Source organism: Myotis yumanensis, unplaced genomic scaffold, assembly GCF_028538775.1.
Source record: "Myotis yumanensis isolate MYYU_CA2020_CCGP unplaced genomic scaffold, mMyoYum1.0.hap1 SCAF_1, whole genome shotgun sequence".
NCBI classification, from domain to species: domain Eukaryota; kingdom Metazoa; phylum Chordata; class Mammalia; order Chiroptera; family Vespertilionidae; genus Myotis; species Myotis yumanensis.
Window position 1 is genome coordinate 207,445,356 of NW_027223752.1, and position 17,042 is coordinate 207,462,397.

At 41.5% G+C, this 17,042-nt stretch overlaps 1 protein-coding gene across 4 annotated transcripts in view; it reads right to left on the reverse strand.

The window, feature by feature from the left end:
- Window positions 1-550: 550 nt before the first annotated feature.
- KIT (KIT proto-oncogene, receptor tyrosine kinase) overlaps window positions 551-17,042 on the reverse strand; it is an 80,296-nt gene continuing 63,804 nt past the window's right edge. For 2 of the 4 annotated variants that reach the window (XM_070396549.1, XM_070396540.1), the window contains exons 9-21: window positions 15,899-16,080; window positions 14,613-14,719; window positions 14,392-14,518; window positions 14,030-14,134; window positions 13,826-13,936; window positions 12,332-12,482; window positions 10,293-10,384; window positions 9,645-9,772; window positions 8,457-8,579; window positions 4,559-4,670; window positions 4,346-4,445; window positions 3,899-4,004; window positions 551-2,795 (exon numbers count right to left, since the gene is read on the reverse strand). In XM_070396549.1, the coding sequence (XP_070252650.1) occupies window positions 2,667-2,795; window positions 3,899-4,004; window positions 4,346-4,445; window positions 4,559-4,670; window positions 8,457-8,579; window positions 9,645-9,772; window positions 10,293-10,384; window positions 12,332-12,482; window positions 13,826-13,936; window positions 14,030-14,134; window positions 14,392-14,518; window positions 14,613-14,719; window positions 15,899-16,080 (1,573 nt within the window). In that variant the 3' untranslated portion in view covers window positions 551-2,666. Of the gene's footprint in view, window positions 2,796-3,898; window positions 4,005-4,345; window positions 4,446-4,558; window positions 4,671-8,456; window positions 8,580-9,644; window positions 9,773-10,292; window positions 10,385-12,331; window positions 12,483-13,825; window positions 13,937-14,029; window positions 14,135-14,391; window positions 14,519-14,612; window positions 14,720-15,886; window positions 16,081-17,042 lie in introns of all 4 variants that reach the window. The other 2 variants (XM_070396532.1, XM_070396524.1) reach the window with 1 other exon arrangement.

Genomic DNA, 17,042 nt, shown 5'->3' on the forward strand with positions numbered 1-17,042 from the left:
TACCTCCCTCCAAGCGAGTGCTAGAACTTAGCTCAGTTCTAGAAGCAAGTGAGGATTGAAAGGTGGGGCAGGAACATCCCAAGTTGAACAGGCTTCTCTTCAAAACCCAAGCAACGAGAATACAAACCACTTGTGTGGGAGACTCCTCATGTCAACCTTGCGAATTCATGTTTTAGTCTCTTGTAGGAGGAAATGTGTTAGTTATATTAGCTGAAGTCACATAAAACTGTTACTATCTGACCATTATTTTGCCCACAAAAATGGTCATTCCACATGAGTCAACCTAACAATAATCATAGTGATGTGTAGAATTCTCCAAACATTTTCTGTATTTTTCAATGTAAATGAAGACCATGAATTTTAAGAATAGGATAAGAAAATATAGCACATATCAAATCCTTAATAAATGTCTTAAATTTTCAAGTATGTAAATCCCAGTGATCTGAGTCTGGCATGGATCCTGTGCACACTGGGAACAAAACTTCCTAATGTCCAGGTGAGTGCACCTCACCACTTTAAAGTTTAATTTCAGCTTGAAATAATCAAACAATTTACTTGATTTATATATTTACATTTTTATTAGAATTCTTCAGAACTGTCAACAGTTGGACAACATATCAGGAAAAAAACACATAGAACACCAACATCCTTTAAACTTGCACTGTTTCCATATTTACACATAAAGTTACTGTATATATAAAAAATATTTTCAAGGACTCATGGGCTTGGGGATATTCAAAAGACATTATTGCTACATTTCAATATTTACAAACAAAAAAAAAAGCCACAAAATAATTTCAAACATTAAGCCACTGCAAAGAAACATCTGATGTAACAACCAAAAAAAATTATAAAAATATAAACTTTCAAGAATATCCAAGACAAAACTCTCAGTGAAGTGCCCCTGAAGTACCTAGACATCTACAGTTAACCACTTTTCTTACTCTAATTGAAGTCAACAGCAACGTAAAGGAAATTTTCCAAGTATGGCAAACAGCGACAATCTCTTACGTTGACAACAAAACCCCGAAACCGGTTACCTTTGGAAAGGTGCGAGAGCATAGAACTCCAGTGCAAATGGTTACTTCCAGATAAATGGCCACAGTTCTCTACATGTCACCTAAGGGACTAGGAAGGGGGAACCGTGAAGGCAGCAGACCTGCATCTTGCAAGACAACACAGAAGCCTTGCCGTGTACCACATGGACCTCTTGTAGTTGGGCAGTGATGAAAGAGAAGGTAAACTAAGAATAATATCCAGGCTACAACCTAAAGGGTAAAATTTAAATACATTCCAGTGGGAGAGTAGCATTAATAAGGTCTAAGGAACGAGTACAGTATGTCCAGTATAAATAACGCAGTGCCTTAAGTGGCGGTGGATTGCAAATAAATAGGTACTTTAGGCACTCGGCTTCCTACATGCCTCTATGTGAGCTTTTGGTAAGCTTCTCAGGACAGCAAGGTGAAGGGAATAAAGAGCAGTATATGGACAATGAAAGCCAAGCTACTTCTTGGGTACTAAGGACCCTCTTGGGCTCAGGGCAAAAATAGCGCCCAAAAGATGTGTCTATAAGCACACACATGCACGCACACATACACACTTTATATAGATACTGGCCCAGCGTCCAAGACATGTCTACAAAGGAGCCTGAATCTAAATTTTCTTTCCTGCTACAGAAGCATCCAAACCAAGACAGCACTGTTTTCTCACTCCTGCCGGAGTCATGCAGTGAATTCTGAAGCTAATAGGCGTGTTCTGGGGAATCTGTACAGCAAGTTCCTTGGCTACATAAGAAGATTGTTCTTAAGATTGTGCTTAACAATTATGGTTTTTCTTTAAAAAATAAAAAAAAAGCACTAACTGTGTCCTTCACACTTGCCTGGCTCTGTATCTATTCCTACATACAGCAGACTTGAGCAGAGTCGTATCCAGAAAAGACACCTTGTGGGTTTTCCTCCCTCAGGTATATGAACATGTACAATTGCAGGATGAGTATATACAACGTGAATGGGGGTGGCCCTCTCTCCAATCCAGCGCCCTGACAGCTAACTGGCCAGAAAGCAGGTCAGCAGGACACAGGCTCACGGCTCAGCAGCAAGTCTCCATTCAGGCTCAGGGAGCGTTTTTTTCATGGTCGACATCTCATTCCCATCATGAAGTAGGAGATTTCTTAAGCCCAGACATTCATAGACTTCTGACCTTTGTCCCAGTCATGCTCTATTTTCCACATCAGGGGCTTAGGTTTCAGCTTCTAATCTCACTGCACCATCATGTCATTATGGATGGCTACAAGGGCTGAAGGTGACTACTGCCATTTATTTAAATACACTACCAACCAGACTTTTCGAACAGAAACTAGAGAAGGCTCAGAAAGGACTCAAGGTGCCTAAAGCCCATTTCACACTCCCTTTCTCCAACTCAGATGTGTTGTTGTTGTTACCAGGAGCTACTCTGCTATTGGGAATATATGCAGTTTGAACCCTGGCCTGGCAAGGGGATGAGGGCGGATGACAAAAAGCATCGGCCACTAAAGTGTGCTCATAAAGACGGGATTACAGTGGGGTGTCCATTTTCTGGGAGTAGGATGCAAGTCAAACAAAAACAGTCACAGAAACCAGAAGAATGGGGATCACTGTGTCGGGGAGACCCCAGGCATGTGCTCTGCTTCAGGCGTCGTCGTGAACAAGCAGGGGCTGGGTGGACGAGGTGCTGCTGCCCACGGAGTTGATCCGCACAGAGTGGTCCACCACGATGTTCTCCTGGTTGGGGCTCCAGTTGGCTAAGTTGGAATAAATCTGAGGAAAACAAGTCCACAGTCAATACACTAATCCTCACCCCGAACACAGTGGCGAAGGGGCACTGTGGTAGCTTCAGAATGCCAGATAACTTGAGGAGGACTCTTACACAGAGAGTTTAAAGGCATTCGCAGCCCAAATCATACTGACAAAAGAAAATGCAAGTTTGTTTACCCCTCCTTTCCCCCAAGGCCTGATGATGTAGGAAGTGATGGCAAAAAAAAGTGCTTTTCTGTTGGGACACTTTTTAGAACAGGCACTACCTAACCTATTTAAAAGGTTTATAAATCTAGGTAGCTAACTACAACCCAACAGCCGATGTAATTTACTGAGAAAGCGGTGGCCCTTCCATTGAGAATCAAGCACTTGGGTGGAAAATGCTGTTTAATTTGAAATACACTTTGCCACCCAGAAGAGCAAGCTTTCACCCAAAAATACCAGTGGTGTACGCTTAGAAAAAAAGAAAGATAGCTCCAAGCCCAAATCCAGAAACAAAAGCAACTTAAAAAAAAAAATCCGAGTCAAAGTAAGGATCACTGTCTTTCTTAAAATCAGAAGAAATATGGATTTGGGCTTTAACTTCCTGCCTCCCTAAATCGCTGGGAGGATCTCCCAACTTCAGACAACTCTGCATCCTATACGGCTTGTGGGCGCACAGCTCTGTGCCATTTTCCGGTTATGCTTGTTTGAGCAGAAGCTCATCCCACTGCGCCAACAAGCTGTCTTTTCCGCGCTTTTATTCTAGTTCACATGAGCCCAACCCTCCAAAGGCTGAATGGCCCTGACATGTGAGAGCCCATGCAGACCCCATGACCAGCATTTGGGTGGGGGAGGACAGGTGGAAAATCCTTACGGAAACTTCCACTTCCACACTTCTGAATGCGAAGCCCTCACTCTCTTCCCGCCCCATCTCACATCCTTCTTTGGCTCAGAGCAGGGGGTTAGGCAGAAAGAACTTGTTTCGTTATCTTTACTTTCCCATCCAAAGCCCTATTTACAACCTAAGCCAAGGAGAGAAGGGGTGGGAAGGGGCGTCCTCACCCCCAGAGCCAGAGGAGGAGGACACCCTGGGACAGAGAGGGGAGACCTGGGCCTGTACTCACATGGTTGCTGCTGTCTGAAATCTGCTTCTCAATCAGCTGAACGATCTGCTTGAATGTCGGCCTTTTCAGGGGATCAGCATCCCAGCAAGTCTTCATTATGTCATACCTGCAAAACGAGGTTCCGTTTGCCGTCACTCCTCAGTGCCCTTCACCTGGCTTCAGGCGTCTGCCGTGCAATTGTTTCAAAAATGATTCCAGGCTGGGCAACTGGACAGACTGCATGGCATACTCTGTGTATGAGATGCTGCCAAAACGTTCTGTGTATTTGGTGACAACAGATTATAAAAATAAGCTACAGAAATGACATTTGACCAGGATGCCCTTAAACAGGAACCAAGTGACATTTCAAACTGGCCTACTCGAAAACCCTCAACATCTGGGTTTCTGTCTTTAAAAATAAAAATGAAAGGGGAAACATAATCTGCAGGAAAGTGCCCGGGCCCTTACATTTCAGCAGGTGCGTGCTCAGGGCTCAGCATCCGGAAACCCTCCTTGATCATCTTGTAGAACTTGGAATCGACTGGCATTCCAGGGTAGGGGCTGCTTCCTGAGGCACAAATGGTTTGCAAATCAGTGTTAATCCTAAGAAAGCAGGACACTGGAAAAACCTTAAGAGATGCTCTGAGCCTATGAAGGTGCCTTTGGCAAGAATCATTTTACCTAAAGAGAACAGCTCCCACAGAAAAATCCCATAGGACCAGACATCGCTTTCGAATGTGTACACACAGTTGAAAATGCTTTCAGGCGCCATCCACTTCACAGGCAGCCGAGCCTGTAACGGAAGCACAACAGATTCAGCGATGTAAATTAAGAAGCTCCAAAAAGCTAAATAGCAAATTATTCTGATAGACGTGGCTCCTGCAGAGAGCTGGGGGTGAGAACTTGACTGCCTCTCCCAAAAAGCCTTTTATCCCTGTGACTTCAGATGAACCCCAATTACCTCCAAAATAGGTGGCTCACAAGAATACCATCGCTATTTTCAAGATGGGGACTCTGAGATGCTATAGCGTGGTGGGTAAGAGCACAGGCACCAGAGCCAGACAGCCCTGGGTTCTAATCCTGACTCCACCACTGCCCTTGAGTGACACAGACTTGTTCACCAACTAGGTTTCCCCCTATTTCCTTAATACTAGAAGCATGGCTTCCCACAGTAAGGACTACATTTCCCAGCTCCTTTGCAGTGAGGTGTAGTCATGTGGCTCAGTTTGGGACAATGAGTTATAACTGTTGTATGGAAGCTTTAGGAAAAAGTTTAAAATACGGTTGGCATGTCCTTCTGCCCTTTCCTCTACCTTGCCTTCTGGATGTGGTGTGTCTGGCTAGTAGTGGTCATCTTGGACTACGAAGCTAGGGCTACACCCAGGGTTGGTAAAAACGGAAAAGGGCCCAGCTGGTGTTGCTCAATGGTTGAGCATCAATCCATGAACCAGGAGGTCCTGGGTTGATTCCCGGTCAGGGCACATGCCCAGGGATGCAGGCTCAATCCCCAGTAGGGGGTGTGCAGGAGGCAGCCAATAAATGATTCTCTCATCATTGATGTTTCTATCATTATCATCATCATCATCATCATCGATGTTTCTATCCCTCTCCCTTCTTCTCTGAAATCAATAAAGATGTATGTTCCACAATTAGGTAAACTAAAAAAAAAAAAAATACAGAAAGGGGAGAGATTTGGTCCCTGAGTATTTCACAGGGCCTCTTAACAGGCTTGGCCCCGTACTCCTATATTTCTTTTTCTTTAATATGCAACTGAAACTATGGATTGGGCAAGTCACTTAAACATCTGTAACTAAGCTTCTTCTATAAAACAAAAATACTTCAAATGTCACGAGTTGTTTTGTGGCTTAAATGCGATAATGTGGGTCAGCGTGCCCTAACAGCTGAGAAATGGTCTTGCATAAGCGATCACTCAATAAATAGCAGTGGTTGATGATGATTAGGACTATTCCAAGAAGGTAAGGGGCAGATTCAGGGCTGAAATTCAACAGCTGAATTTCACATCCTGAACCCTTTCTGCTAAAACCGAGCCAAACTTTTTGTGACTGTTCCTCTTAAAGACGTGCTGGATTCCTGGATCTTAATCTACCATAGAAAACTAAATCAACCCTCCTCTTAATTCATTTAGAGTTTAAAGTTAAGAAGACAATTTCTTATAGTCTTTTAGTTATTTTAGTCCATAGGAGTGGGGAAAATTCTTCCAATATCTCCCCTGCCCTTGAAATGTTGTGCTAAAACTCCTATGGGGGCTCTTAACCTGCAATCTACAAATATCTTGAATCCAGGTGCCTGTGAACTTGGAAGGGAAGAGATTGCATTCTTGTTTACACTAACTTCTAAATGAAGTTCAGTATTTCCTTAAATTATGAATGAAGGCAATAAAGCACAGTAGACTGAGCAGGACCTGTGACTTTGTCACCAATATAATCATGGAGATCGTCATCATAGTACAGTATTTACATTCATCACCACTTTGAAATTATAGTAGTTTTTAGAATATGTTATTCTATGTCACAAAGCACATGTATTGTCATATCACAAATTTACTTTTTAATATTTTGATCAGTTTAACTGCGTTTCTTGGTTATCCTCCTTATTTTATTCTGTGCATTTAAAACAATGTTCTGACAAAAGATCCATAGGATTTTCCAGGGTAGGAAACCCTGGCACAAACATTTAAGGAGAACCCATGCAAAATGAAAGGATTTCCAGGGAAACTGACACAACAAGGAGAGCTCAGATGATGAGGACGTAAATTTGGGGGTAATAACATGCTATGTGAGTTTCATTACTTTTAACCTGTCTGCAAATTTTCCTTATTCAGTAGCCTGGTGAAAGTGACATCTGTGATTGGTTAGTTCACCTGGCTTGAGCTGGAGCCCACAATATGGAAGCTGGTGGGAACCAACCCATCCTTGTTATTCCAACCAATACAAGCAGTAAGGAACTGCAACATCACCATTGTCATGATTATTTATATTTCAAGTAAGACAGCTATGAAATAATAAGTGCCATATAAGTATTAGCCACAATGCGCCTGACTCTATTCTAAGCGTTTTATATATATTAATTGATTTAATCCTCCTTGCAACTTTATGAGGCAGCTGACAGTATCATTCCCAAGAGGAGAAAAATCAATGTTCATAAGTGTCGGATAATTGTTGCCAAATATTACACAGCCACTAAATGATGGACCAGATTTGAGCCCGGAGAGACTGGGGCCAGAAGCTGCAGCCTTCTTCCTTTTGTCCTTCTGTCACTATTGAGAGGCCTAGATAGAGAACCACCTCACATTCTTCCTTTCAGCAGTGCACCAGGATGGAGAGAACACGGTTTTATTAACGCTCCTAATGATGAATTCTAGCCTCAGAAGAGACTAATTTAAAATGCATGTGTTGACCCTGGCCAGATAGTTCAGTTGGTTAGAGTGTCATCCCAATATGCCCAGGTTGCAGGCTCGATCCCCAGTCAAGGCAGATATAAGAAGCAACCGATGAATGTATAAATAAGTGGAACAACAAATCAATGTCACTCGTTCTCTCTCTCTCTCTCTCTCTCTCTTTCTTTCTCTCTCTCTATTCCTCTCTCTCTTAAATCAATTATTTTAAAAAAGGAGAGAGAGAGAGAGAGAGAGAGACAGACACGGAGGGAGGGAGGGAGGGAGGGAGGGGAAGAGGAAGGGAGGGTTTGAGGGAGGGAAGAAATGCTTTGATTAGAAGTTAAACCTAGCACTCTACAAACCCAAGTCAAGTGTAGCCAATCCACAGAGATGCCATAACGATGAAGGAGAAAATATTACCTTATCATAAGCTACCTCTAGGAATAAATCCGGACTATAGAAATGGGTCTGGGAAAATAGATGCAGAAGAATATAGACACAGCACTACATGACTTCCCATACTAATGGGATACTGCTCTGGAAATCAAGCACTCTGGTTTCAGACTCTAACAACCAGTGTATCTCAGACAAACATCACTAAAATACACTGCAACTCTTAAAATGTGAAGACACTGCATTCTAATGCCAAGGGTTTGCGATACAATGAAAACGGCAATGAAATAAAGCACTTTGAAATAAAATCACTATGTTCTATAAACCAATTATAACTTATGAACCTATTTAATAAGCTCTCTATTGATTGTCAGACCCAACATTCTTCATACCTAACTCTGTACATTACCTTCGATTTCAATCTTTTTCACATGGCATGTCAATCTCAAAATAAAATTCTCCTGCTGTGACCTTCAGGTCCACGTTTGTTTCACTGGAGCAAAATTGAGTTCATTGCTATTCTCAGGCTACAATGAAAATTAAGGCTATTTCTGCTTCCTTCACATGCCCCATAATTACACAATTAGAATTAGGAATTCTATTATCGGAATGTTAGTTGTGCTGTTCAGCATACCATGCAAATTTTGCTGAAGTACACTTAATGTGACGGCTAAAATGCATGGTCCCTCAAAGGTAGGATTTGCATTATGAAAATCATAAAAAACAATTCTTATAAAAACTTGAAACTAAAATCTTCACTGGACTGTCAAGGAGAGAGTGGATACTCACATTTCCTTTGACCACATAATTAGAGTCATTCTTGATGTCTCTGGCTAGACCAAAATCGCAAATCTTTGTGATTCGACCATGGGTAAGAAGAATATTTCTGGCTGCCAAGTCTCTGTGAATACACTATCAGGAGAGAAAGGGGGAGGGGGGAGGGGAGAAGCCATTTAAATTTATTTTAAACTTTTAAAGAGTGAAAACTATGTTTAATACTAGAGTGCTGCATATGTTATACACATCCAATACTTTTGCTTTACATTTAAACTACTCAGTGCACCAAAAATAAGTGTTCTAAATTATGCCTTGAATGATGCTCAAAATTTGTGTTTCACATCATTAGGACCTTAATTACTATAATCACTTTCCAAAACCAACTTGAATAAATGCTTTCTTGGGGCCGCTTTCATTCATAGGAAAATACATTAAATAATCGTATCCTATTTTTTTTTACAAAGAAAACTCATTTTGCATGCTTCTCTGTGAATGTTCTTTGATAGGAGTTTCTAACATGTCTTTGCAACTTCAACTTGACATCTCCCAAGGACACAGGGAGAAGCTCTTTATTTCAGCCACCCCATATCCCCTTTTAGTTTGGTAATTGTTTGGAAATGTCACCATTGACACATAAAAGTCGGATCTGTGACCTTATGCTATTCTGGCCATTCCACTTCCTAGGGAATTCCTCTCACCCTTACAGAGACCATGTTCCTCGTTTTGGTTCCCTCATTCTCTTCCTATCCCCAGTCTTTTCCCAAATTTTTATTATTCTCTCTGATCCCTATTCCCCCGACAGTTTATAAACCATACATGCAATGTTAGTAGTCTAACTTCAGTAAAACCCAGGTATATGCCCTCCAAGCACTGCAACTACGTAAGGCACTTCCCCTCGCTTTTGCTGGTAAAATAGCTATCTATTCTCTAAGAATAGCTTCTATATCTTAAAAGCCAAAAGGTTTAAATGAATTCATTGCATATAAAAAATATTCATAGAAAGCTCATTTAGACAGAATTACACTTTAAGTCTTATAAATGAGAGCAGGAATTCTAAACAGACAGCAGTTGGAACATGAAGAAACTACATTTCCTCTGCTTTGGTTACCACACTTCAAAATGACACTCAGCATTCTAACTACGGCTGTAAAATGCTTCGTTCTGGAAGGAGAGACTCTTCTGAAAACCACTCCCACTTACGTTCTTCGAGGCCAGGAAGGCCATGCCCTTAGCCACCTGGTAAGAAAAGCTCAACAGGTCTTCCAGGTCCAGGGCCAACTCGTCATCTTCCATGATGGCAGGTGTCACATCTCTTTCTATGTACGAGCCTGTTGAGAGGAGAAGGATTTTCTGAGCAACTGAAACCTTAAAGGTGAGGAAAACAAAAGACGGTGACAAAGGTCACACCAAAGGTAACAAATGAATTGATGTGAACTTGCAGGCCAATGACCTCCCCAGTGTTGAGGACGGGTCCATACTGAATCACAAAGTAATATTCACAATCCTGGGCAAGGTTACACAATCATCAGGGGAGAAGGATGGTGGATTAGTACAAAAATCCCGTATTTTCACATGCAAAATACGTATGTGATTTATTTCAATATGCAAAATACATATTTGATATGCATATATTTTCACAGATGCATTAAGATGCTTCGATACAATAACCCAGGTTGTGGCCTTGTAGACCCTCTTAAAAACCTTAACTGTCACTGACCACGAATGGCATTGCTACTGGACCCTACTATACAGGAGAACTGGTCAGTACCAGGAATGGTGTTGTATTCCACAGTGGTCTGAGAAATCCTCTGTAAATGAAGTTGATTTCATTACTTGATGGGTACCCACCTATTCTTGCCGATCGCCTTTTGTCTGACTTGGTTGGTACAACATAAGAAACTCCGGGTTTCATGTCCATGTACTCATTAGTACTGTCATTACTGGGAGAGATAAAACATCCATCACATCATGATCGAATAAAATGGGAAATGGGGGGAACACCGAAGGGACAGGTTCTATCTCCCCATCCCTTTTTACATAACAGGCTGATTTTATTCAAAAAAATATTGCCAGATTTGAATGAAGAAAACCTTGTTCAGTGAAGAGGTGAATTTTTAACAGTCAACATTAGGGTCCAATCCCTAGGAATTAGATGGCTTTTTTTGTGTGTTCAATCATAGACGGTATTCAGTTTAGGAATTTCCCATCCCTTGCCACTGGAGATTTAATGGGAAACAGAGCCAAAAAAAGGCATCATTCCACATTACTTCAAACTCTCTAAATTAGCCCCAAGAGACAAGATGAAAGAGACAAAGAAACCAGAGCTTCTGTGATGTGTTATGGGGGAGAAGACAGGGATCATTAACATATAGCAACTGATGGAAGAAGGTTTAAAAAAACCAAGTTTGGTTCAGATAAACACCAATAATTTGGATGATTTTCTGAACCATCTGGACCTCTTGAATCTCCAACATTTGGCTGGAGAGTCTTCAAGATTTCTAGTACTTCCTGCTTGTGATTAGCATAGAAACACCATGACAACTATCTCCCTCAGAATGTGTGGATGGTTCAGTCCCATATGGGATCCCAAAGCACAAAGAACACCACCACACAGGACTGAACAATTTAGGCCATTATTTCAGAAAGTTAAAAAATAAAAAATACATCTGGGATCAAAGCTTTAGAAATAAGGCTCCTTTACTCATAGAAGGAGCATTTGCTCTGGAGGAACTAACAAAAGGTGGTTGGTATCGTGTTTTACTACCACTCGATGGTACTCAAGTTTAAAGGATTTTTTTAAAAAAGTAAAAAGCTTCACCTGGGGTTTAAAACCTTATCCACGGGTACATAAAAGGGCTTGAAGAGGTAACTGCTCATCAGTAAAGTTTACTGAGGTCTCCTTAAGGGTCTGGAGTTAACAGGTTAACAAGCATGTCAAACTCGCGGTCGGCAGCTTGTTTGGCATGCAGCCTACCAGCCGCGAGTTTGACATGCTTGGTTAGGAGATAGATTTGCCATCGCTAAATACAGGGGCAACAGTATAAAAAGGAGAGGAGAAACCCACTGCACAAATGCAGAAATATAAAGAATAAGGGGCTGGGCATGAGAAGCAGGATTTCTGTTGGGCTGAGTGAATCCAGGAAACCTTCTTTAGTGGCGTAACTTAACATTTGGGAAAAAGAGGCAGGCATGGCAGAGACGATTTCTATTCTGGTTGTAAACCACACTAATTCTCCTGAGGAGAACCTGAAGCTCTTTACACATCATTTACATTCAGAATGTTACCAATGATGAAAGAGATGAAAATAAGGTGCAGAATTTCTTTAAATGTGCCTTTTTATAGCATAATGAGGTTTTGATTTTGTTTTTTTGAAGGGTTAGGTATATAGAAATAATTTAGAGGTAGATGGCGAGAAACCTACAAGCAGTTAGGTTCAGAGCTTTCTGCCATTCTGATAAAGGCTTTAAAGGAATTTACTGTGACGACTTGACAAGCTTGTGCATTTTCCTATAAACGGTGTCTCACTGTAAAGATGCATACAGTACCAGCGCCACAGGATAAATGGACTGACACACAAGAGCAGAGCCATAATAAGAGAAACAGGTATAGAGTTCATTCTGTTGAGCAGAACAAAAGCTTAGGAAAAAACTAAATATGCATTAAAGAAAAATGTCAGCAAAAATCTAAGTTTAAGACTACCTGAATCTTTAAAAGCATGATTTAAACTCTGCAAACCGTTAATCACATTTAAATGATTTAATAATTCTGATTTTGCACCTCAAAGTACCTCAGTTCACTTTTTTTTAAAGAATCAGCCTTGATTGCAAACCCTTATGACCCCAGAACTGCCTGTCAACAGCTGACTGTTTATGTAAATCAGTCTTACCAGGAAGACTCCTTTGAATGCAGAAGGTTCTTATAAAGTGCCGCTTCTGCATGATCTTCCTGCTTCGAGCAAATAAATGAATCACGTTTTCTCCTCAAAAAATTCAAAAGATCACCATAGCAACAATATTCTGTAATGACCAGTGTGGGCCCTATAAGCAAAAAAGGAAAGGTTAGAAAGAGCTGAGCTATATAGGCAAATCCTGCCTCCCAGAAAAATGCCCAATGGTGATCCAAGCCAGGAACAATCCGTTTCAACAGACAAGCTTACTGAGTACCAACACAATCCAATTATTAATATTGCTTATCATTCCAGCTGGTTTGGCTCAGTGGGTAGAGTACTGGCCTGTGGACTGAAGGGTCCCAGGTTTGATTCTGGTTAAGGGCACATGCCTGGGTTGCGGGCTGGATCCCCAGTAGGGGGCGTGCAGGAGGCAGCCAATCAGTGATTCTCTCTCATCATTGATGTTTCTATCTCTCTCTCCCTCTCCTTTCCTCTCTGAAATCAATAAAAATATATATATTTTTTTAAAAAAAACAGCATTGCTTACCAAAAAGCAGCCTTATGTGAATAAAACTAAACAAGCAAGCCCCTTTTAACCTACATGTGTGTGAATGGTTAGGGGCAGGTGTGACTTCTGGTTATACTATTATCAAACTTCCTATTTGAGTCCTCGGACTCACTTCTGTTTACACACAGTGGGGCTCACACCCTCTCGGTAAAATTGTCATGGAAATGATGGCACGCGCTGCAGCATAATAGGAAAGCCAACCGCATGGAAAAGCCAGCTGAGACCCATTAGGAAACGGGTGAAGCCCTGAAATGACAGGGCATCACCATCACCTGTGTTCTGAGCGCTCCTAAGTCGAACATTTTCTTGGTGTTGTGAATGCCTAACACGGCAGCTCTGAAGTTAACAGGCAACTAATTAACATGGGCAGAAGTTTCTCATGAACAATTCATGATGTGGTGAAGCAACGGTTATGGGGCCTGTTTTAAGAAATTATATAAAGTTGTCAACTTGACCGTGGAGCTCTCCAGATCTCCGGGAACAGTTCCTTTCACACGGCTTTGTTCCTTTCGTCCAAAATGAAACCCGGGATGGGAGGCTCAACTGAGGCTTCAGAATTGGAAACTTATTTTTAACAAAAGTGAAGTGTTTGCCTCATTTGGTGTATATTTGAGAGCTGGTAGGCTTAAAGGCCTCCATTTAATTATAGTATGAAAATGAATCTTAACCCTTGAGTGACTAAATATGAGGCAGCAAAATATAAATCCTACAAGATAAAAAGAAAAGCTTTCTGGGCAAGATGAGACATCATTCTTGAGATATGCAAGAGGTCACTGATGAGGACACATACAGGGCAGTAACTAAGGTGTGTCCTGGGCTGCCCCACCCTTGATGATAAAACTAAAATATACAGTCTTCAGAACAATAACTGGGAGAGGGGAGTCACTGACAGATCATCAAAGACCAGTTGGTGGCGGCTTTACCTCCAATGGTGCACGCTCCCAGAAGATTCACAATATTCATATGATTGCCGAGGTAGCTCAAGACCTTGAGTTCAGACATGAGGGCTTCTCGTTCTGTTAAATGGGCACTCGCTAAAATGAGAAACACCTTATTTTAGCAAAAATAAAAAATAAAAAAATTGACAAACTGGCGTTGAATACAGGCAGTAGCCTGAAGAAACTTACGCTTGAGCATCTTCACAGCAACAGTCATGGCTGCATCCGACTTAATCAAGCCATACGCTGTGGCCTCTACAACTTTGCCGAAGGCGCCGGCCCCCAAGGTTTTCCCTGCAGAAAGGAAGACAACCAAGTAAGTTGGTGGGACCAAAGGGCCATCTGTGTGATTTTAACAATGGAATTAAGAACAAGTGTTTAGATACATTTCCCTACGTGCTTGATGCCAAATCTTTCAAAGATGGTGACTTTGCACAGAAAACATTTATTGCCTCAGGTGGGAGAAAACAAGGGAAGCTGTTGGGGTTCCCTAAAGTCATTGTTATGTGAACACAAAAAGGCTCCTTGGAAAGCCCCTGTTTCATACTGACCAAAACTCAGCCTGTTTCTGGGAAACTCCCACTTGTGATCATAAGGAAGTTGCGTTGGGTCTATGTACACATAATTGTTTCCATTGATCTCCTCAACAACCTTCCACTGTACTTCATACATGGGCTTCTGGTGGGGGGAGAAAGGAAAAGATGTATTTTCTTTTAATGATCAACGTGTCAATCATTATAGCACTCAGAGCAGAGAACAAACGAATAGTTACCTGTAAGTATTTGTAGGTAAGAATCATCACAATAATGCACATCATGCCGGCCGCAATCACAAAACCGATCAGCAAAGGCGTGAACAGGGTGTGGGCATGAATTTTCTCTAAAATGAAAGAGGAGCGTGGACTCACAACCTAGCCGCAGGACTGGGTCTTCACCACACCATCTACCCCAAACCGCCCGCCTCCCATCTCACAGCCCATGGCGCCATTCGAAGCCGTGCACATCCCAGCCGCTTGCCTTGGTTATCATCTTACTCCGTTACTCAAGGGAATCTTTTAAAAATAATTTTGAACTAGATACTGTGGGAAGAGAGCCTGAGATTCCTATAGCACAAAAGTAATTTTACGCCGTTGGTCAATGAAAAGCAACATCTGAATGAACTTTGTACTTCAACCAAATTCCTTCCTTCGACAACTTTTAAGAAATGTCCTTTATGGGTGGTTTCTATTTTCTTCTTTATGCTTTCTTGTGTTTTCCAAGTTTCCTACACTGAGAAAAACACTTTTAAAGTGTTCTTTTTATTGCCCCGTCTGAAAAAAAAATCTATGGTGCAGAACAATGTAAGAATTCTTCCCCTCATTACTCAAAAACTGAAAATACACCACTTTTGGCACTCGCCTTTGCCAACTCAGGAAAACAAAAAGTGAGCCCTAAGAATGTAGGTGCTCAGTTTCTTTGTCTTCTAATGTCACGCCAATTCATCAATGTGTCCACAAGGATCATTTAACTTCTGTTAGGAGAGCCAGTCACTCATGAATCAAATTTTAAAGATGTTAAAGAAATAGCTCACTAACATGACTTCATAAAAGGCAATGTTAACTTTCTGATATAGTATCTGGCAATGTGTTAAAATAACTGATTTTAAATGGAATATAAATGTTTAAATTCAGAATATCCTAATTCTGTTTCTGTGTTGATATAAGGAAAATATATTCCCCCATTTTCCTTCTCTACTCCTTTTAAATAAAAACAATTATTGCATGAACTTTATGATGCATTATATGTATACACACATGCATGCATGCATACATACATAGATATGTGCACACACATGTGTAAGATCCATATAGTAACATGGGTAAAATTACCGCATACATTTTATTAACAGACTAGTATGAAATGAAACTTAGTGAGTTTGATGACAGTACAGTGCAATGTAGATATTACCAGAAATGACATGGCCAATGATGGAATGGACTTAAAATCATGATTGATAATGGTAGCAGAGCCTAAACATCCCCTTAAATTGGATTAAAAAGAAATATACCTTTGCTGTTACCTTTAAATGCAAAGTTAAAAAAGGCAGAACTCTTGCCCACATCGTTGTAAGCCCTGCACTCGAACGTGCCGTTGAGTTTGAAGGCACTGTCATCGATGGAACTCTGAACCACCAGCTTTCCAAACGGGTTCACAGAGGAGTTCTGTATCTGCACATTCACTGGCCCAACAGGAACAGAACATCTAGGGGGGAGCAAACAACAGCCCAGACTTACTCCAGGAACACCCTCACTCAAACACCCTGGGTTTGGCATTCTTTTCAAACTAAGTTAGGGGTTCATAACTGGAAATTTCCTCTGACAACCGGATGTGTCTGAGGACAAGTGCGCTCTTCCGTGGCACAGGGAGGGGAAAGCACCACGAAGAGAAGACGGAGAGAGGTTTCGGAGTGAGGCATGGGTTTGAATCGTGACTCAAATACCTATTCTGTTGACTCCTGACAAGTTACTTCCAAATCTACAGAACTCAGTTCCTACAGCTGTACCATTGGAATGATAAGACTCACCCTGTATTGTTTTTGTTTTGTTTTTTAATTTTGTTTTATTGCTTAAAGTATTACAAAGACTATTACATATGTCTCCTTCCTGCCCCCCTTGACAATCCCCCGGCCTCCCCTACCCCCCCCCACCCCAATGTCTTGTGTCCATTGGTTATGCTTATATGCATGCATACAAGTCCTTCGGTTGATCTCTTACCCCCCCTCCCGCCCCCCAACCCTCCCCAGCCTTCCCGCTGTAGTTTGATAGTCTGTTCATGCTTCTCTGCCTCTGTATCTATTTTTGTTCATCAGTTTATAATGGTCTTTATTAAACAGAAATGACTTAAATACCCTTAAATAAACTAATAGTGAAAGGTTGAAGAGGAAAAGCATGGAGCAAGAAAGCATTGTGTCAACATGATGACCACAGGCAACCCCCAGAACCCCAGCTGTGAGGACCCACTGGAGGTTCTATGCCAGGAGGTGCAGGCTGTCCAGCCAGGATGCACTCCAGGTGGCAAAGACCATGAAGAGCCAGACCCTGATGAGTCTACTTAAATTATCCCTCTCCACCCCACTCCCACGTGCCTAGCAGTGTTCCATTCCTTACCTTGCTCTGTCTTCCTCCTTAGCTCTTAATATCTGCCTGCATTAGCTCTTTATTTTC